The sequence below is a fragment of the Centrocercus urophasianus genome, unplaced genomic scaffold (genome assembly GCF_019232065.1).
Source record: "Centrocercus urophasianus isolate 14NV4802_14NV808 unplaced genomic scaffold, USGS_Curo_1.0 seq_11, whole genome shotgun sequence".
Classification (NCBI taxonomy): domain Eukaryota; kingdom Metazoa; phylum Chordata; class Aves; order Galliformes; family Phasianidae; genus Centrocercus; species Centrocercus urophasianus.
The window spans coordinates 56,877,509-56,900,136 of NW_024884253.1; the positions used below are offsets into that span (position 1 = coordinate 56,877,509).

Consider the following 22,628-nt stretch of genomic DNA (forward strand, 5'->3'; position numbering starts at 1 on the left):
GCTTGAAGGGAGCCGGGTGACGAGGGCACACTCGATGGCGGCTACTCCCCGCGCTGCATCAGTGGTTTTTTAAAGGAACGCACTACAAGGGGGAATTCCGGGGAGGCGAAGCCCGTCAGGGCTGCAGAACAACACAAACGCCGCAGGGGCACCGCAGAGACAAACCCTCTCCCCCACCCCCCCCCGCTCAGTCGGAGACCCCTCGGCTTAAAATCGAGAGTGGGAAACCACCGTAAGAACGGGGTCTTGTGGCCGGGAAGGGCAAACCGGACCCTGGGGACGGTGGGATCTGCCGGGACGGCCGGCAGATGGCCCCCGTGGCCGCCGGGCTCTCCGCAGCGCCGGGGCCGAGGGAAGGAGGGGCCGGCCCGGATCGCAGTGCCCTGGCGGGGGCGGGCGCCATGGCTCCGTGAGGGCGATGCTCCCGGCGGGCGCGGGCGGGCGGCTCTCGCGAGGTGAGCGGGGAGGGCCGGGGTGAGAGCTCCCGCCCTGCTGCCCGCTCCTCCGCCGCTGGGGCCGGGCGGGAGGAGGCGGGCGGCGCGGAGAGACCGGCAAGGGGGAAGGAGTGAGCCTCGGGGCGGGGGCCGCCCGCTCTCCCGCCCTCCCTCCCGCCTCGGGGCTGGCCGCGGGCGATTCCTCCCCTGGAAATGCCCCTCCCGGCCGCCGGGGCGGTCGTGCGGCGCGGAGGGAGCGGGCGGTGAATTGCCCCCTTCCCTCCGTCGGCGCGCACACACACAGGCGCAGGGCCGGCCCTCCTCCCCCGCCCCGCGGATTTCATGCTCGCCTGGCTCTGCGGAGGGACGGCGCGCCGCTGAACGGCCCCGCCGGGCAGCGCCAGCATGGCCGAGGAGAACGCCGAGCTCCCCCGCGAGCTCATCGGTAAGGGCCGGGGCCCGGCTGCGGGGCGGGGGGAGAGCCGGGGGCGGCTGGGCTGCGCGGGGGCGGCTGGCGGGGGCTGCGGGGAGGCCGGGCTGCGGCCCTCCGGGGGTCCCCACGGGCGGGGCGGGGGGTCCTGCGGGCAGCGACACGCGTGGGAGATCTCAGCCGGGGGGAGCCGCGCTGGCATCGGGTCCCGGAGCCTCGCAGCAGCTCTTTACAACGCTATGGAGGCTTTACGTTTCTTGTTTAATTCCCCCTGGGCATTGGCTAGTTCAGAACTCCTTTTTTTTTTTGGTATTTTTTTTTCCTGCGTATGTGCGCATACGAGAGGCTATTTGTAATTAAAGTTTCATGGCCGCATGCAAACAGCCCTCCCGTGCTCCATGGTGTATGCTGAAGCAACCGTAGCTGCTGATGGGGATCTCCTGGAAATGCTGTCATCGCTGCTGGGAGCTCTCAGCACACGGATGGTTGGCAACCGGTGTCATACGGGGATAACGGGTCTGCTGCTGCTTCAGGACCTGATGTCACCCTGTTCGAGTGTCTTTTGGTTTTAGAAATTGGGTTGCCTCTTGGAGTGCAAACTGAGAGTCTCACCTGGGGGGGATGAATAACTTCAAGTGTTGCCTTATGGCAGATGGAAACAAATTTGTCAAGCAAGGAGGTACATACTGCATTGAATGCAGTTTTTACAAGCATCTCCTCCCTCATTGACTGTCTTGCTTTGACACCCATGGCTTCAGTCAGAGAGTGCTTTTGCTGGGATACAGTTGTAACACTGACAAAACGCTGGTGAAAATCCACTTGCGAAGTTACAGTTGTGACATGGTAGTACTCATGTGGGTTTGTACTGTGCCCCTGTGCACCACAGGCAGGGTGCAGTGTGTATTACAGAAAAAAGCAAATCGGAGCGTCCTTGAGCATTGTAACACATTCCATCCTCTGATGGCCTTGGGCAGTGGTAAAAAATGCCCCCTCACCTTGATCCTGATGCCCTGTGTTCACCCACTACGTTGTCTGCATGCTATGGGGTGCGTGGATCTGTTTGTGTGAGCAAGTTCGATTTCCTGTAGCATTTTGGTATCCACGTGTTAAAAGGCAACTTTATAAATAGGCTTTTGGAAATAACTCTGCTATGAGAGCAGGACAGAGGCTACACCTTAAGCCTTAGTGATAATGTGTGCAGAGGGGGGGAAGGACAACGCATGTTTAACTGGGAGCAGGAATGTCTGAGCTGCAGCTTTTGTTGTTACTCACTTCCTGTGTGACCTTTGTCAAGTCACGTTGATCATAGTCTTTTAAAAATAAAAGAAAATAACTTAAAAAGAATCCCCCTGTTCCCATTGGCTTACCCAGATCTGCTCCTGCGGGGTGCTGGAGTCTGAAAGTAGTCACTGGTGTAGAAAATGAGTGAGCACTTGAAACTGAGAGCCTTGACTTTGTATCTCTAGCACCTGATCTGACAAAGTACTTTGCAAGTCCACCTACCTCCAGTGTGTACAAAATAGTTTGCAGCCACATGGGAAAAAAGACTGTGAAACTTAAATCTCAGAAACTTCTTCAGCCCTTTCAAACAGGTACAGCCTGGAGCCTGGCTGAGCCCCAGGCCCTTCCTCTCCTCATCACTGCTTGAAATAACCACAGAACCAGGCGAGAGGAAGTCTCAGAACACAGCTCCCACTGTCGGGAGGGAGGATAGGGTCGGACTTTCCCCTGGCCTTGCTACCTGACTGCCTGGGAAGCTGGCTGCCCAGCTCCCTACCAAGCCTGAGAACGCTGGCAGCCTGCCATGGGCTGCCTTCCTGGGCTGGCTGCTACTGAGGAGCTCTTGTTTCCTGATAGGAAAATTAAAATTCCTGGGGAAAACATTTTGATTTGGCAGAAAAAAAAGTTCCTTCTGGTGGACAGTCACACTGAACAGGCTTATTTCTGACCTGTGCACCCTTCTGCCCTGCAGGCAGGGCTCCTAGACTTGATGTTTGGATGAATGCAGTCAGGCTATCAGAAGGAAATTGTGCTGGAATGCTGTAATTAAAAGCCCCAGGAAGAGCCTGCAGTCTTTAATTTTAGCTTTTCAACTTTAGCCTGTGCAAGGGCTAAGTGTGTGCACCTGGGAGGGTGGAGAGTTGCCTTTGAGTTTTGTCCTGTGGCAAATAGGTTAATGTGTTTGAAAGATTTCTTTCTCATTCCTTGTATGAGGGTGCTGGGTAGCAAAACATATGGAAGGTGCCAAATTGGCTCTTCCAGACAAACTTCTCTGTTTATCTGCTACTTATATCAGTGTTAGTCATTTCTGACATGATTCCATGTGTATGAGTTCCCTTCAGACCAGGGTTCAAGTCTTTAGGGGAAAGGCTTGTTCATTTGGTACTTGGCACAGACAGTCTGTATGTGTGTATGTCTATGCATGTGAAAAATTATGGCAATTAATGTAAGTTTGTTGGCACCTTTGTCATTAGGAGTTGGGCTGAGACCAGGGCTGCCTTGCACAGCACCCATTGCATAGCTGTCAGATGTTGGTGGCTGGGAATTGAATCTTGAATGTGCAATGCACAGAATGTGCCAACGCTTGGTTTTCCATCACCTGACCCATTTAGCTCCCTGATAGTAACAATAAAGGGTAGTATTTCAGTAATACAAGAAGTTAATTGGCTTCAGCAAGCTTTTCAGGTATGAATAATAGCAAGCGAGGAATTTGCTGTATTTTCTCTAGGCAGAGCTAAGCAATGCTGGGGCTTGTCTTGGGAATGCTTTTGATGTGTAGAGCTGGAAAGAAATACAAAATTATGTTTAGAATACTGGCATATGAAATATCTAATCCTTCCATAATAGATGTGAATTACTGTGTGGATGATGTACTTCTTACTAAAAGTTGTACTTGCTTGGTGGTGGTTCGTACTGTTGCACAGGCGTAAGTGCAAGAAACATAGCTGTGGGTCTTCCTGAAAATGTGATTATGAAATCAGTTTCCTTCTTATGTTGACATGGAAAATATTTAATTAATGTATTTTCTTTCAGAAAGCATCAGGGATGTTATTGGAAGGAAAATCAAAATTTCAGTAAAGAAGAAAGTAAAGCTGGAAACCAAGGGAGACAAAGTAGATAACAAAATATTGGTGAGTACAGTAGATTGGTTCAACTTGTGGAGTAAAATCCAGCGTCTTTCCAGAAGGCATTAATATTTCTCTTGAAAGATTCTTTGATTTTTTTGTGTACTGTTAGATACACAACATCACTTCTTTTTTACTAGTTTGTGAAGCAAGTTGGTGTGCAGGCTGCATGTTTATCACTGGTTTATCATTCATAGTTAGGGCATGGTGTGGATTTATGTGAAGATTAGGTGTTACTAGAATCTAATCTAAAATCATCTGCTGCCTTTGCTGGTGAGGTTTCTTGTTTACATCAGTAAGAGTTTTGAGTGGACAAGAAATGGGAAAGGAAGTATATGGAATTACTAATCTTGTGAGACTTTCTTGAAGTTGTTATGCAATGAAGAATGACTGTAAAGTTGTTGTGCTTCTAAAACTCAAATGGCTATTTATACTTTTCTAGTATTAAGTCACTATCTGCATTTTAAAAGAAATGCTTACTGTGTGGGATCCTCCATTGTCATTCCTAAAACTAGTGGGGGAACGTGTCTAATTAATCTCACTTAAGTATGCTTTCCTGTTTCATCAAAAATAGTTTTGCTGTCCTCTTTTGATAAGGAGAAAGCTGCAATAATGAGCTGGTTTGCATGCATACTGTCTCAGATACTTGGATATGCAAAAGGAGATAGAACTTCATTTCTTCTTTCTTCTGAAACTGCTCTATCAGGAGAATAACAAATGCAAATAACTACAATACTGCTGTGATGCTTTGCAAGATGTTTTAAATTTGTTGCTTTGCATGAATAAGAATGCAATTGCATGTTTGGAAGTTTTGTCATTGGACCTTTGTTAGAGATTTTAGATACCTGCTCCATGTTGATAGTCTGGTTTTTAACAAGAACACAACATATTAATCAGTTCTAAATTATCTTCGTAAAGTATGAATTTCTTATTCAGGGCAGCAAGACTGTTGATAACTGTCTGTATTTCAGTGAGAGTAGCTACTAAAGGAATTTAAAATATTTTCTGCTTGGTGTCTACCCATATTATTTATAGCTCCTGAGTTAAGTTTGCTTCTGTACCGGAAATAGTTGAGGATGTGAATGTTGACTGTTCATCTCTATTTAGTTGAAAGCCGTGTTTACAGGGAAGGCTGACAGTTTCACTGAAGCAGTAACACTTGATTGACTTCTTGATTTACACAGAATCATTATTGATATCAATAGTGAAATACATTGTGGCAGCACTGTAGTATTGTTCTGACCTAATGGGACCAAAAGAATGTCAAGCTTTGAATCCTCAGTGTAGCATCTGAGGTATGTGCTATTCAGTGGTGAAATGCCTAAATGTGATGACTCAGATCATTTTTTTCCCTGTGATCTCCTAAACTCTCAGGTGGGAGACTTTAATCTTTTATGGCTAGAATGGTACTGAAAGGGAAGGAACCTCTTTAAGGGGTTCTCAGCTTTCTCGAGTAGCTCTTGTGTGCTTGCATGCTACCTTCGGTGCACAGGATAAGCCTTTCAAGGATATGAAAGAGGGTGTTGTCTGGTAGAAACATTTATTCTTTGATGCAGCCATGCAGAGGACTCGTATTGCAAGAAAGGAGAGAATGCTTTTGTGGTTAGAGAAACTGACTGTTGACTGCTGGGGGTGGATTTCATTTTCTTCTGCTATGGAGTCCCTGTGTGTAGCAGTACAAATCACTCTTTTTTTTTTTTTTTTTTTTTTTTTTACAACATTTCTTTACCTATGTATGGTTACTTTTATTTTATGTGGTTTTCTTTTCAGAAATGCTGAGTGTCCTCTGCAGTGGCTGAAGCCAGTGGAGACTGTGGTTTCTTTTTAGTACAGAATGTTCTCTGAGATGCAGGGTGATCTGAAAAAATGATACCAGCTACACCTTGAGCGTCTTCAGTTAGTGGAGACTTTGGTGTTACTGTGTCTAGATATTGTAATTTCTTGTCTGTGACAGAGGAGATGAACCTTCCTCTCCTCAGAAGATTCTGAAAATAAACAACCTTGCTTAAGAAACATGCAGGTGCTTTATGATAAACACCACGGAAAACCACACAACAAAATGAAGAATTCTTGCACTCCAAGCTAGGATTTAATGGTATTTGGCAAAAAATACATATTTTTTTGCCAAAAAAATTGGCAAATTGCAGCACATTATCCAATGCAGATGAAAGTGAATACTGAGTAGCTGTACCTTGAGTGAGCGTGTCAAGCTGAATTAAGTGTTGGTGGCAAAAGCAATTCACTAATTAAAATCTATATCCTTAAGTGCATGCACCAGAGTGCTCAAACATGACTGTGTGGACAACCTTCACGCCAGTGCTTCTTGACTCCTGAAAGCTTATCTTTGAGATGCTTGTGCTCTTCTGAGCATGGCCTCTTGAGTTCATGTGTAGCAATTAATTGTTTTGAGATTTAGATTTAAATTTTATTAGTAGTTGAGTGTTTAGAAGCAAGTTAACCAGCATGCAATGGATTCTGCACTTAATAAGTAGAAAATCCTGTTGCACTTGGTCTAGCCAATGCCAGCACCGTGGTGGTATGCAATCAAGTCTTTAGAGGAGGTTGATCGCAGAGGCTCAGTGATCTCTCATCCTTCCTTCGTAAGTAAATCCAGCAACATCAGTGACACTTAAGAAAAGGAGATTATTTTTAAAAGCCTGTGCTTTGCATGTAGCTGTAAAAACACTTGACCTCTTGCCCTGTTCACGATGTGTTCAAGATATAAAGTAGTAGAATATGGATATAATCATACACTTCAGTCAAGTAGACCTGCTCTAGCAAATTCCTCTTAATTAAGATGAAAATTGGAATCTGAGACCAAAGAAAAAAACAGTGAGGAAAAAAAAAAAAAAAGAATGCTGCTAAAGATGAAGACTGTTAAGATGGTGAAATTGGTGAATGAAGTCCATGCCTACCTCGAGTTAGCTTTAGAAACTTTAGGATCGCAGATGTAGGTGCCAGAGATTTGAAATTATGACTTGGGTGTTTTGATACAAGACATATTTCTCACTCTGCATAACCACTTTGCTGCCTCAGTAATCTCATTTTGCACTTGTTTGGTTTTTCAGTTAATCATAATGATACAAACCAGCAAGACTCTGAACTAACTCTGATCTGTGATGTTGTCTGGCCACAGAGATGGAGGCTACAAACTGGTGTCTAACACTGAAATAACAATAACCAACTTGAAAAACCAATGGCCAGCTTCACTGGGCTTCTGATGAGTCCCCAAGCAAATAGGTTGAAACCACAGCCCTACCCAAGTTGACTTTCTATTACTGGAGCAGTGAGGTCCTGCTCCAGGTCAAGGCTTTAGCCAGCCATTTGCTAGCAGCTAGAGCCTACCTGTGCCACCTCAGGATGTGCACAGCAGCCAAACCCCAGCAGAATCACAGAATCACAGAATTGTAGGGGTTGGAAGGGACCTCCAGAGATCATCGAGTCCAAGCCCCCTGCCAAAGCAGGTTCCCTACAGCAGGTCGCACAGGTAGGCATCCAGGCAGGTCTTGAACATCTCCAGAGAAGGAGACTCCACCACCTCCCTGGGCAGCCTGTTCCAGTGCTCCGTCACCCTCACTGTAAAGAAGTTCTTGCGCACATTTGTGCGGAACTTCCTATGCTGCAGAGCTCCTCGCACACACCAGTAGTGGGCTCTGTGTTTTTCCTGCCCAAGGAGAATGCTGCTGCAAGACTGGTCTGTTTTAAGCCACAGCTGATGGGTGTGTAGAGGTTTAAGTTGTAATTTGAACACTGTTGGTTCTGTTCTGGCGTCATAAGGAATCATGCATGATGCCCTGTCCAGGAGAAAAATGTATTTATTATGTTGCTTTTTAAGCCTCTGTGATTATCGGATTACTACCTGCAGACAATCTCCAGTAGGAAACTGGGCTTCCTGCTTCCAGTGTGCATGGTGCTACTCTTTTCCTCTCAAAATCCAAGGTATCTGTAGTGTTTTGATGAATACTTCCCACTGCAGTTTCTTCCTATCAGCAAGTCATTGAAAAGTGGAAATTGTAAGGCAATATAGTATGTCTGATCAGCTTGTTATAAAATACTTCTGTTTTTAGGAGTGATTCGTGATGGACGAATATTCCAAGGTACTTCTTATTTTTATTCTGCCTTATTAACAATAAAAGGGAATAATTATGGCCTAGTTTCTTGTAGATTAGTTTTGCTTTCCGAAATGAATCTCATACATACAGCAAACAGTTGCATTCTCTGTATGGCTGCTCTGTTGTGATTTTGTTTTTGTTTTAATGTTTCCCTAACCTTAAGGTCAGGAGAGTGTGATGTGATACAGTAACTGAGAGCACTTTATTAGGAAATCCCGTTGAGGAATCTCAGTTACATTGCTGCCCTCAGGTCATTCGTGTTCTCCTTGTTAAAATATTGCAGTGCTACTTCTAGAACCCTGACAGTTGCTTTGGCAGGTGGCTCTCCTTGAAATACTCTGTATGCTCAACATGGGTTTACTGAGAGTAATTCATACGTCCTTGTCACTTTTTTGGGGGGCGTATGTTGCCAAAGACTTTGGAAACAAAAAGCCTGCTTTACTTTTTCAAACAGGTTTGTATTTATTGTGTGCACATGGTGAGATTTCATGGTCTACATTTGAAGATTTGCTGCTAAAGAGTGAAAAATTATTATTATTATTATTTTTAAATATATATATATCTGTATTTACTTTTAAAGGATCAGTTATGGCCCTCTTGAGCACTGTCCATGTGGCGGTGCAAAGAACCTGGCTGAATTTATTGAAGCAGCTGAATAAAGCTGAGCTGCTGTGCCTGTTCAACTGTAGGGATAGCAGTCTCAGAGTGGAGGCAGTAATATTCTGCAGAGCCAAAACTATTTTGGGATTAAAAGCTCTGGCGCTTGTTTCCCGTTGCTTATCTTTTGTCGTGATCCATCTATAGTTTTCAGTCTGAATAGAGATGAAATTCAGTATCCAAGTAAGAGCAAGCGTAAAAAAATATTCACTTCTATTAAATCACTAAGATGTGAAGCTTACAGGGTAGTCCAAGGTTGGTTTTACATAAAACGTGTGTTATCTTGTGCTTTATATCATGACAGCTGGTGTGTGAATATGATCTGCTGTATGGACATTCCTGTAGAATAATGGAGTTTCCTCTTCCAAGCCCACAGCACTGAGTATTATGACATATATCTTAAGTGTGTATTTATAAACATGAAAGGAAGTAGGTGTTGGTACATCCCTCATGTCAGGAAATGTAAATAAAGCAAGAGAGAGTAATAAAAAAAAAAAAAAGTGAAAATTTATTTTAATCAGTTTATAAGATGAGTCTTAAAACAATTGAACTGTGACTGCTGCAGAAAATTGAAATAATAAGAATGCTACTGGAAAGAGAATGTATGAATCCAGTTGCATTATTATGCAGTTAATTTATTAATGCAGTTGTATATAAATTTGTTATACTTAGTCCCAAAATAAGAATTTTTTTATAAACTTGCTCAGAAATGAATTTTTAAAATAAATCTACATACAAATCGTACACTGATCCATAATGCCTGGGAGGTTTTACACACTTAACATTCTGATGTGCTGATAGCACATGCAAAAGTTAAAATCATCCTTGCTGAGTAGCTTCCACTTCTAGGAACAGAATCCAGAATCAACCAAGTGGAGAGAAATGGTACCCTTCCCTGCGGGTTGCTGGGGCTGGCAATTGCAGTTTCTTCTTCAGTTTCTCCTGATGGCTGCTACTTGCAGTTTTCCTTCTCTTCCCCTTCCTTATTTGTAACCTCTCCCCCACTGAAAACGCATACTGCAGGAAGAACCATGTGTCTTGCGTTTAAATCAGTGTTGACACACTTGAATAGGTTTTTAGCATTATAATAGGAATAAACTGTGAGGTAGTGCTTGGGCATTCTGCTCCTTTCCCTCAGGTTTGTCTGCCTTAAGGGTAAGCAGTAATCTACTCTCTAATTAAATTGGCCTTTGACCAAAGTGGAACAGTCCTTTTTCTCTGGCTACCCAAGCAAAAATGCAAATTTTCCACAGCCCTGGCTCTTCTGTGTCCTTTTGAGTGCAGCTCTGCCCCGAGCTGTATGCTTTCTTTGACACTTGATTCAGGCAGGGAAGATTTCTTGCACTTTGAGAGTATAGTGCATTCTTATATTCTCTGTAATGTGTGCTTTGGGAGGGTAGAATTATGACTTTATCAGAAGATCAGCTTGCTTGCACTTGACTTCTTTAATTCTGGACAATTGGCATACCTAGAAAAAGGTAAGAAAAGGTGACTCTGCTTCCACTGCCCGGAAAGCAGCTGCCTTTGTTCTGTCTCAGGTACTCAGCACCCACCTACACACAGAGTGTGTAGTGTCCTTATCTGTGCTCTGCAAGGAGGGAATATAAACACTGCCTCAATCTTAGTGGCTTCTGGTTTTCTGTTCACTGCTCTCAGGAAGACAGGACTGGTAGGAAGGACTCCGCTGTGGCTCTGAATGACACACAGGATCTTTCCTTCTATCAATTTTTCATAACCCAATAAAATAATCTATTTTTTTTTTTTAAACCATCATACTCTTTCTATTTCTTTTGCTGAATATATAATGTACCAAAGTGGTTTGCTAATGTACTTTTGTTTCCAGAGTGCCTGACTCCCTGCCACTGTAATTTATGAAATGCAACCTTCCTAAGTGAGGATTTGCATTGAAATCTATGAATAAAAGTGGCAGAAGAGCGAATATTAGGCATAATTTCCAAAAAGCTTGAAATGAAAAATACAAAATGAGCATTAGGGTCAAGTTCTTGTCTTTGTCGCTCTCCACCAATGACGGCTGTTTTTTCAAGAAAGAAGGCTTTGGGGAGCTGGGGGGAAGAAATAGAGTATGTGTTATTTAGTGGACCAGTATAAATTCAAAAATCTTGTCTATGTTGTTTTTTCTCTCATGGCTTGCTTTGTCTGCCTTGTCTGGAGACTCTTACTCAAAGAAAAGATTTCTTGCCCATGAAATGTGGCTCACTTTATTGTAAGCAATGTGGGGAATGCAGTGAGCTTAAAAAAAAGACCACAAGGTCTGCTAATTGAAAAGCCAGTGCCATGCATGGTGAAAAATGCTGTCTGTTGCTTGAGAGCCCCTCTCTTTGGATGTTGTTGTGGTGGAGGATTTGGGAACCTGCCCAATTTGTCTGATGATTAAAATATTTACTTGGGATCACCTACAGTTCTGCTGCTTTTTTTTTTTTTTTTTTTTTTTTCTCCTGGCAGAAGTAATTTAAATCTGTGTAAGATAATTACAGGCCAAGTATGTAAAATTATTTGTTAAATGTAATTGCTGCTAAATGTGCTTTGTATTACTACCGCAGTCCCCAAGCTGATTCTTGCCCTCGTTCGTGTCTAATAGCTCCCTATTTCCAAAACACCCCCTCTGCCACAACTCATGATTGATAGCTTTTTGGTTAATGATGGATTCCTTAATTTGAACATTTAAGATGATGAAGTATAACTATGAAAATTTAATTACAAAAGGCAGGGTCTGATAACCTTGCATTCCTGAAACAGCCTTACTGAAATTAATTGGGTTGCTCAGGTTAGGGGGAGCCAGGGGAGCTGAACAGGGTCCAGCTATGTGCAACTTGGGGCTTTAACGTTAGTGTATTGCAACAAGTTGCTGCTGGTTGCTGTAAAATGAGGAGAAAAGGGCGCAGCTGAAATGCCTGCAAGATGGAAACCGAAAGCAAGTGAGGAACAGTTTGTACTCGGACAGGTGATGTTCCTGGTTCTTCTTTGCACAGTGACTCTTATAAAAGTTGAAAATCGTGGACGTTTCTTATGGCGGTTGAATGTTCTGCAGCTTATTCCCTGGGCTGATAGATGGCATTTGAATCCCTGCATGTTGTAGAAGACCTCTGTGACAGGACAATAGGCTTAAGTGTGTATGAGGGGATGGAAAACAATTGGGTAGAGGCTGGGCCTGGGCCTGTTTTCCCTTAAAGAGTTCTCTCCTGCATTGCTTTTTTCATGGGGTGGCTGTACTTGTTTCTTTGCTTTTTGGATTGGCCAGTGGGTACATTTAACTCTTTCCCCTTTCTTCAGTTAAAGCAATGGTTAGCAAGAAACACGCAGCCTGTAAAGTAGGCAGCAGTGCATTTGGGCTCTCTTAATAGCCACTGCTTAGGAAGCTGAGGCCACTTGAAGCAAGCCATTTCTATTTCATGAATGTTTGGAAGAAGCATGCCAGAGACACATGTTCATGAAATATGCACTTCAGGCAGATGCCCCTTCCTCTTGACACATCCTCAGTTCTCTGACTGAACTACATCCTCTGCTTGTACATTAAACTTTGACAATCGATCATATTTGTAACCCTTTGTGAACTTTTGTGGATTTGAGCTAAGCTATCAATATCTACTTAGGGTTGGAGTGGAAAACAAGAGGGTAATGTAGTTGCTACAGAGAGGTTTCTAGGTAGATCTGATTAGGGGAAATGAATGGCTGTTGACCCTGATCTGAATTGGGAGATGGGGCATTGCTATGTTTGTTTAGGGCTGACCTTTGAATAAAATGGCTTCTATCTCTGCCTTCGAGGCCACTAGCGACTATTCATACAAAGGGGAAAGCTTACAAAGGCTCATCTCCAAACAAGAGCTTGAGCCTGGTGCTTAAGAATAGTACTGTCCTTTACCCCGAGATGCAGCTGGAGGAGCCTTAGTGAAGGTAGGCGAAGGTAGGTTGATGTTTGAGCTTGTGGTGCAGCAAGTTTCAGCTGAAGATCTTCTTTTCTGGTTTTTATAGTGTAGCTAGTAAGCATTTGAGGAAATGCTAACTTTGTTAGGCATTACTACATTAATGAGAAATAATTACTGATATCTCCACGAGGTTATTCATATTACAAATTTAAACTAGATTTTGTTGAAGCATGTTGCTGTGTGCTGTGTACACTTGTTGCATACTTTCTGGGTATCTTTATTTTCCCTTTCCTGTCTCCCTCCTTGCTGTTCTTCATCTTCTCTTCAGGAGATTCCAGGAAACTTTCCTATATGTGGATTGCTCGCAGAACTCATGCTTGCTTTTGAGCTTGCCCCTGCTCTTACACTAGCATCCCATTTTCTCAGAAGTGCATTTCTTCTACTTCCTTTCCTCACCGAGATAATGCTGATGTATTTGGGGGCATGTGTATTCCCACAAATACAAGAATGATGGACATAAATTAGTGTTACTGTGCTAAAGAAAAATAAATGACTGTTATCAGTTTCTTCTTTGTTTTGTATACGATTGCACATGATACTCATATAGAAGGAACATTCTTTGCTTGCTTGTTCTCAGGTTTCATCGATGTTAGATCTATGTTACTTATGTCATGGGAACAGTTTGGTTTATGCCTGGCATTATGGGCTGTTGATATAATTTGGCTTTAGGCTCTTCCTGCATTTGGCAAAGTAGCTTTCTTTGATTTGAAAAGGAGTAAACACATTGCTAGCATCTCAACAGGTTATTACATAGAATATGCAAGTCCTGAGGGGACAAAAGGCAGTATGATGGCTACAAGTCATGCTTGGCACTGCTCTTTCCATCTCTCTAGGTAGATGAACCGACGTGTTTAAAGAAAAAAGTAACAACAATAAATAGAGCTGTGGTATAGCATGGCAATTTAAATGCGATTAGCTGATGATGTGGATAGTTCCACAGCAGTCTAATATCTTATATATATAAAAAAAAAAAAAGCTTTAAAATTATTTCGTCTGTGAATAGAATGCTGAGTTGCCCAATTTTTACAGTTCTCTCTTAGCTTTGGGAAGACATTTTCTAAAATATTTGGTAATGCCAAGCGATTTAACTGCTTGTGCAATCTGTACCATTTCCTTCACAAAGGATTTCACAGCCGCTCTTCTGCCATTTATATGCTTACCTCACGTAGGCAAATACGCAAACTGCAAAGCAAAGCTGAATGCCAAGTGTTTGCAGGTTTCTGTATAGGTATGTCAACTCCAGATTTGAAAAACAGCTTATCTGGAGAAGAGCAGTGGTCAGTCTTTAGCCAAATCCTAAGAGAAGTCTTCAGAAATAGCCTAATCCAATAGGGATATATGTTTCAGTTGGAAACTGCTGCTGGTTTTTGCCTGCTCAATACTGTTAAAAATGCACAGGTCTCAACTCTACAAATTTACATATTCAGATTAGATTTTAGGTGGCAGTAGGATCAATGCCAGCACTGAAAACACCTTCCTTTTTTGCTGCCTTAACTGTGATCTTTTATCAGCAGACAGATTTATTAAACTTAGTAAATGCTTTTTGTAAGCCTTTGAAATACGTTTTTGCCCCCTTAAATAATGTGAAAACAGCTCCCAACACAAAAGCTGAGGATTGAGTTTGTTTCATGTGCTGTATCTAATGTAATGCTATCCTGTTGAAGTCCTTCCTGTAACACGATTAGATCAATGTGCTGTTGTTTGTATGTGCGTGAAATTGTGTGAAATTAAAATCCTGCAGGTTTTTGTATGGTATTCATTTATCACAAATGTAGCCTTAATGCAATTTCAGTAGGTCTTTGTTCAACCTGAATAGTTAACAAGTTTGCCTAAAATAGATTATTATTCTATTTCCCTGTATTTTTTCTGGTCCTTTTTTGGGGGAGGGATGGGGGAGTGAGGAAGTGCGCATCTTATTTTTCCTTCCTGGGGGTCTGTATGCTCTTGGTATACTAAGAAGTTGCAGACAATTGTTTGAAATCAAGACTGTACTTAAGAATATTTGCATGATTTAAGGAAGCCATTCTGCCTCCCTCTTCACCTCTGTCCTCGTTCCAGCCTTCCACTGCTCCCCAGGATCTGATTTGTATGTTGCTGACAGTGCTTCTCTCTTTAACCATTAGCCAGCAGTAAGCTTGAATGGAGGTTATTGCACTTGTGTTTGATGCAGAACTTTAGGTAGGGACCTCATTTCCTTGCCTTCCCAGGTGCTGCTAGCATGGATACCAGAGCTACATGCTGCTGCTGTTCTCTGGCTGAGTAGATAACAGTGTGTCAAGCCAGGTGCATGAATCTGCTTGGTGGTGCTTGACTTCAGGACTGGATGGGAACAAGGCATTTGCTAGCTGTGCTGCTCTCAGAGCACCAAAAAAGTGAAGTTGGAGACTTCTATCAGAGGGAATGCATTTTCTTACCATCCAGTTACAATATACACACCCTGTGAGAAGCCAGTACTGGAAACATTTTTCCAAGCAATCTTCTGAAATAATTTCTAAATAATTTCTAAAATAAATAATAATAATAAAATATTTCTGATTGTACAAAAGGGGATATACAGTCTGAGGGAATGGCAAAAAGGAGTAACTTTTTCTGCCTTCCTGTGTCACAGGTTCTGAAGTGGTAATAGCAGCTTTTTCTGGAACATGGAAGAAGTGTTGGCACAGACATCAGACTTTGAGCCTGGCAGGAATTAAGCAAACTGCTTTATTGTTCTTGTGTTTTTGTGTTCTCTTGAAATAAGTTTTTTCCATGGATTGAGCAAAGGGTTTGAGTCCAAGTAACCTACCATTCTCATAGGGCTTTAGTTCTCAGTAATTTCAGACCTGATAAAAGGCTGTAATTTCAATACAGTTTTTTATTTACACCATTACAGTTAAATTTTTGTGGGTTTCACAAACTGCATGGGCTTTGTTTCTGTAGGAATACCACTGTGATAAGTTAAGCAAGTTGAGAGAGAATTACAGAAGAATATATAGGACACCTGTGGCAGAGAACAGGCAGTGCTCCTCCCTCTCACAAAACCATGTTTGAAGCTGTTCTTTACCTTTGAGATCCTGTACTCTGCACTAATCTTAAAATAATGAAGTATGCTGACAAAATCCCTGAAACATGTGGGATCTAGATGTGTCTTTGGAAGGCTGTCTGACTGATTTGGCAGAGCACGGATTTTACCATCTCGCGTCTTGAAGGACACTGAGCTCTGTACCTATTGGTATCAGATGGCACTTCTTGGGGTAGCAGAGAGTTTTCATAATGGACCTTTGGATAATCTGATTGCTTTGTCTAGTAGAACAAAGAAACAAATAAAAGTCATAGAATATCTTGAGTTGGAAGGGAGCTGTAAGAATCACTGAGTACAAGTCCTGGTTCCAAGTCAGGAACATCCAAAATCTAAACTCTATGAGAGCAGTATCCAAACGCTCCTTGAACTCCAGCACTCGGGGCCGTGCCCACAGCCCTGTGCAGCCTGTTCCATGCCCACCGTGCAAACCTGACCCCCAGCTGCCCTCCCCTGACGCAGCTCCATGCCTTCTCTCAGGCCCTGTCGCTGTCACACAGAGCAGAGCTCAGCGCTGCCCCTCTGCTCCCTGTGAGGAGCTGCAGCTGCCATCAGGTTTCCCCTCAGCTCCTATGCTCTGCTGAACGAACACAGGGACTTCAGCTGCTGCTCATGCATCTTGTCCTCCAGACCATTCAACATCTTTGTAGCCCTACTTTGGACATTCTTCAAAAGTTTTATGTCTTTGTGTGGCCACGCTGAAAGCCATCTTTTTAATTTAGCATGTGGAAATCCATTGAATACGGATCTGCCATGCTTCTGCAGTTTCTGAATAACCCAGCTGCTCTGTTACATTGAACTGTGTCTGCTTAAGGTGTGACCAAAACCCGATTCTGGTTTCTTAGCTCAAAGTCTCTCAGAGTGCTCTCAGGTGACGTCTGGAGCTAGGTGTTGCAAGGTGAGGAGTGGATTGGATTGGACTGGATTGCTCTGTTTAGGGCTTTGTGCCCTACCTGAAGGTTAGTGGGTCTGCTGCAGTGTGATGGATCCAGTGGGACTGGACATTTGGTTAATTCTTAAGGCAGTGTGCATGCACTGACATGAGGAAACTTAGTATCTTGGATATGGTAGCCTCTGGCAGTAGCATTAAGCTCCTCTATTTGTTTTTTCTTCTTTTTTAAAATTCGTATCTAATGGAAAATCTGTTCTGAGCTGATTTTAGTATTACATGGAGGTAAAAATTCCCAGCGGTTTTCAGTTATCAGTATACCACTGTGTGGCAAGATTGCTTTCAAGCATCTGAAATGGGGATATTGATGTTTTCCTCTCCTGTAGGCAGAGTTCATGCGTAAAATTAATGTCGAGCTTCTGAGGGTGTTTAATAACGACCCCTCCCATGAATGTATACCAATGCACATGATGTTATACCTATTGGTGCTTAGATTGTACTGTGTCTTAAAGAGCCACTTTATTACATGTTACTCAATAAATGCACATATATATATATATTTCAAAGTTAGTTACAGTCTTATTTTATTTTAAGGTCAGTAGAGTAACCAAAATGAGAGGCAATAAAATCACCTGAGCTCAGCATGTTGCCTCTTGCACTGAGGTGATGTTCAGCTGCTAGGTGGTTTCTGCAGACAGTGTGTCTGCAGGTTCTGCATTGCCTGTTTGTTTCAGCCAGAGAACACCCCTCTGCCAACACATGCTGTGAAAAGCCTGAGCCCTGGCCCATCTTCTGTGCTGCTTGTAGCTTTATCTGCTTCGTTATTCATTATTAAATGCATACTTGACAAGTGCTATAAAATCCCTTTTGCTCTGGTTGAACCCAAGAACTGTCACTGAGAGTCTGAAGGGGTCGTTAATTTTTGTTTAATGCAAATGCTGTGTACTTCTGCTTTCCACTAAGTGCTCTTCACAACAGCACACTTAAAAGACTGATAGATTCTCCCTGAACAGTCCTCTAAGCAGTGGATTAATGTAAGAATGAACTCCTAAATTTTTCCAGATTTCTATTTAACACAAAAACCTGAATACCTTGTGTTTGAAAATGTTCCTGAAGGTCTGGTAATAAATTAAGTCCATGTAAAAATGAGTGTTCGTGCTATGCACTGTGTGTGTTGATATAAGTCCTGCTGTATTAAAACACATTGAAAGCACTCTCCATTAACACAGGCATTGAATAAAACTACAGGGCACGTTTCACTAACACAAACCACAAGGGTTCAAGTTTTCCAAAATTTTAATCTTGAAGTACTTGGTTTAAACATGTTCTGCAGTTTTTTTTTGTTTATTTTAAACTTTGTGATTAAGTAAACAAACAAATGCAGGCTTTGTTTTTCCTTCTTAAACTCTGTCTTATGTAAGCACTGGCTTGTCTTTCTGCTTTTATTAAGCATGTTCTGACGCATTTGTATTATGTTAGAGAGAGTCCTTTTATTTATTCTTTCTTGTAGCAACATTCAAATATTTTGGAGCTATGACTCTACCTGGTACTAACCCAAAGCACCAGCTTTTCCTCTAAAGGGAGAAGAACAGAGATCACAATTTGATAAGAAAATACCTTTTTAAATGCAGACTTTTTGGTGATGAATTTACCCTGGCTAAAACTTCCAAGAAAACGTATGTATGTATATATCAGCAGCAGTGGCCTGGAGACATCATTTTTACTGTCAGAATATCTAAGTGGGGGAGAGCTGACCCTTCCTTCTGAAAAGAGCAAAGAAGCAGATAGGAGGCTGCTTGGAGAGTATTTGAAAACAAGGCCAAGGAAAAGGAGATCAAGGCCAGAGGAATTACTTGCTGCACAGGGAGTTCCCCTCTTGTTTTCTGTACTAAACTGACTTCAGCTGTGAGCCATGTCCTTCTCCACACAGCAGAAGGCCTTGGATGGAAAGGCACATCTCCTTTTCTCATCAGGGGTCAACTTGTGTCTCTGTAATTGGGCAAACAGAAGCTGAACAGAAAGTGATGGAACTTAAGTGGCTTTGGAGGACTTGATTAGGGTACACACTATGTGTTTTTATGGCCCTTCTTAGTGAAGACATCCAAGGAACTAGGTCTACCCATGCCTCAGACTCTTGGGTTTTATCCAGTCTTAACTGTGACCATCTTAGCTGTTTCTTAGTTTCATTTTACTTGGCCGAGTCCTGGTTAAATAGCTGCTGAAATAGCTGTAGGATGGCAGGTGGTGCGCAGGTCTCCTTAAAATGCTGTAGACTAGGTGAGGCTCCAGGAAACAATTTATCCTTCTGAGCGATAGACTCTTAGTCCTCTGCCCATCTTGCAGCTGTGGGGCGATTCCTTCTGGGCCATACTATCTCTTCAAAGAAGAGATGCTGGGTTCCTGGGTAAGCATGTAACTGAGAATCCTGGCTCTTGGTAAGCATGTGGCTGGTGCTGGTTTGGCACAAATGTAAGGAGTACTACCTTTTTATTTCAGTGTGGCAAAACTCACCTGAGTTTTGGGAGATCTAACTGGATCCATGAATGCCATCTGCAAGAAATAACCAATTGGATAAACTTTGTAGTCTTACTTCCTCCAGCTGTCTGAGTGTTTACAAAAATGCTACAGTGTTTTTTTTCTAGGTGGATTTGACACCTCTTCCTTGGAAATCTCAGACACACATGCAGAACTTACTGTTCAGATGCTTGTGTGTGGCTTGATGGATAATTGTTTGAACTTCTTTCCTACACCCAAACTTGCTGTTGCTGGTGTAAATATTAGCGTTTTTCTCCTGCAAAGGTTCACATAGGCAAGGCCCTGCTGTTATTTGTGCCAGTGCTCTTTCAGTAAGTGCTGTCTCTCAAAGATTTCTGGAAGGAGTGTGGGCTTGTGTGAGAAAACCAGACTGTGTTGCTGAGGATGGCGTGCAGTTTGTTGGCTTAGCCTTGCTCTCTGAAAATCAGGCTTTGCTGAGATTTTTCTGCTTCCCTTCTGTTCTCCCTTCCATTTTGGTTTCTTTTGGTTGGTTGTTTTTTTTGGGGGGGAGGGAAGGGTTGGGAGAGTTGGGGTGTGGGAAGATGATTGTTAATACATCAAAACTCGAAAATAAAATTTTAGTGTATGTTTGCTTCAGGTGTTGTTATATCAGAGTACACGAGGATGGCATTAACTGTTGTTTATGAGTGAAGATTTAGAAATTTGGGACTGTCATGCAATCATTTATAATGGCTGTTTCTAGTGACAGAAAGCCAGAAGGATAATCTGTTACCTCAGGTCATATTGGCAGTCGTGTCTGCTGTTGCATTCATTTCTTTGGATTTAGCAGTAATAAGAATGTCTGAACATAAGCTCTGAGAAGTATACTGATAACAGAGTGAATGATAAGTATGATTACTTAATAGCATTACATACTTACATGGAGATACATAAAAATCTCTAACGAGCAGCATCCAATAACAAAAAAGAATTGTCAGTTTACGCTCGCCATCACATAAATCATCTTACACCCATTCACACTGGGCATGGACCTTGAGTCTTCCCCCATACTCTCAAACCAAATAAATGTTTTGTTGTTGGTATGTTGTTTTTTGTTGGTTTTTTTTTTGTTTTTTTTTTTTTTTTTTTCCTCACCAGTTTCAAAATGTGATTACTTGGATTGAATGAGGAGGATGATTTAGTGACAAGGGGATAAGATCTTGAATCCTGGAGTCATAAATGATAGTGGGAGCTTTCAGCAGCTGTTTATTTTCATAAGAAGGCAGACTCTTTTGGAAAGACTCCACTTACTGTGCAGCTGGGAAAACACATAGCAAGCAAAAATGCAGTTTGAGTTGGGCTTGACAAGCCAACTTTCTTTTTTTTTTTTTTTTAATTCTTCTTTTCCAACATGAAGTCTGTGCTTTCACGTAGGTGATTTTGGTGTAGTTCGGTGCCTTCCAGTTTGTGCTTCCCCAGTGAAGCTCTTTCGGTAAGCTCTCCTGCGCAAGTGTTCTGTCTTTGAAGGGAAACTTAGTGTCTGTGTGCTGCCCTGATGAGCTGTGATTTCCTGGGGAGTTTGAGGCAGACATGAAGGGAGAGTGCAAACGGGAGGGGGAGCAGCTGTTTACAAGGGTGGATAGTGGTAGGTCAAGGGGAAATGGCTTTAAACTGAGACAGAGGAGGTTTAGGTTAGCTATTAGGAGGAAGTTTTTCGCACAGAAGGTGGTGACGCACTGGAACAGGTTGCCCAAGGAGGCTGTGGATGCCCCATCCCTGGAGGCATTCAAGGCCAGGCTGGATGTGGCTCTGGGCAGCCTGGTCTGCTGGTTGGAGACCCTGCACATAGCAGGGGGGTTGGAACTAGGTGATCATTGTAGTCCTTTTCAACCCAGGCCATTCTGTGTTTCTGTGATACCCACTGACTAGGACAAATAAAAAGCACTCTGTAGTTAAAATTTTCTCTCTTACACTAATGTAGGATTTTCCTCTTTTTAAAATGCTAATATATCTTAGAAGATCTGTATGATTTGTTTGCACTTAATAGCAAAGTAATTATTTTGCAATGTATTTATTAAAGAAAGAATGAATAGAGTTTAACAGATTTTAATAAATAAATGGTATGCAAAGACAAGAGAAAAATATTTATAGTACTACAGGTCTGCTACTATTTCAAAGGACCTTGAAAATATTGGCGTGTAGCTGTTCTTGTTAATCTAATGTTAGAGGATCTTTCCTTTGAAAAATGTGCAAGTAAAGTCCTGAAAATAATGACTGGAGACGTTAGCATCTGGCTGGACTGAGGTGGAAAGATCTACAGATTCAAGGCAGGCCATAGGAAGATGTTTTATGCTTTGGTAACTGTCTGTGAGTATTTATCCGGTTTTGACTGATCATTCTGGGAATGGGTTTTTAGTGCCAAAAATGCAGCGTGAAAACAACGCAGCTTCTGCAGAGGCAGCCCTTGCTCTCTCTTAGTTAAGTAGTGGGTGCAAGCTATTGAAACTGTTGTTGGATGAAACTGAAGATTTTCTAACTTGTTAACCACACTATGGTTTGGGGGTTTATTGCTGAAATGTAAGAGGATAGAAGCAACTTTGTGTAATTTAATAGAAGGCAATTTTTATAGAAAGCATATTTATGTGCCCAGGGTGAGCCTTGTCATAAGATGAGAGAAGATGGGCCTTACTGAACAGGCATGAGTGTTGAAGTATTTCATTTCTTTGTGCTTCTTGGTTGTCTGTCTGTGCGCTGAATAATCTGACTGATTCTGACTCTTATGAGTGATTATGTAAGAGATTGTTCAGTTATGACTTGTTGAGTACTGGATAGTTTTCCTTAGTCTGGAAACTTTTCCTATATGTGGAGCAATAATTATGTGCTATAATTCTTCACAAAGTTTCCATTTAAAAGGTCACTAATGTTTAAAAATACTTTCAGAAAGTTGTTTGCAACTAACCTTGGGGCTGCTGTCAGAATTATTCTGCTGAGTGACATGAGCAGCACAATCAAGTTCTGTGGACTCTGTGATAGTTTTCTTTTCAGCGTGATACTGTGCATACACAGCCTCACTTGGTTTGTTCTCTTCTGTAGGGGAATCCATTGATCTCCTGAAAAGCTGATGCTTTACTGGGAGGAAAAAACCTATGGTATCTATGATGATGTGGATGTTCTTCTGACTGAGAAAGTGTGACCTAATGTCAAAGTCCTGCCTGGCTTTTGTGGCTTTTCACTTACCTGTTTAAAAAGTAAAAAGTGCTAATATCTTTGAAATCCCCCCATGTGGGAGAGAAAGGGGGAGAGAGAAGCAACAACCTGTTTATGTTTCTGAAAGAATAAAACCACAGAAGTAACTTTGAACCATTTCGCTACCCAGGAAGTTCCTTTTTGTTATTTCCAGCCCTATGTGAGAGAGCAGGCTGCTTGCAGTGTGAGTTTGTCTTTCACTGGTCCTCACGGGTAAAAGGCTTTGCAGCTAGAAAGTGACTGCACAGTCCTATTGCC

At 42.4% G+C, this 22,628-nt stretch overlaps 1 protein-coding gene across 5 annotated transcripts in view; it reads left to right on the plus strand.

The window, feature by feature from the left end:
- Positions 1–774: 774 nt before the first annotated feature.
- The window catches only part of CARMIL1 (capping protein regulator and myosin 1 linker 1), a 173,526-nt gene continuing 151,672 nt past the window's right edge, over positions 775–22,628 (plus strand). For 2 of the 5 annotated variants that reach the window (XM_042808811.1, XM_042808815.1), the window contains exons 1-2: positions 775–879; positions 3,898–3,995. In XM_042808811.1, coding sequence (XP_042664745.1) covers positions 840–879; positions 3,898–3,995 — 138 coding nt within the window. In that variant the 5' untranslated portion in view covers positions 775–839. Of the gene's footprint in view, positions 880–1,445; positions 1,544–3,897; positions 3,996–22,628 lie in introns of those variants that run through there. The other 3 variants (XM_042808810.1, XM_042808812.1, XM_042808813.1) reach the window with 2 other exon arrangements.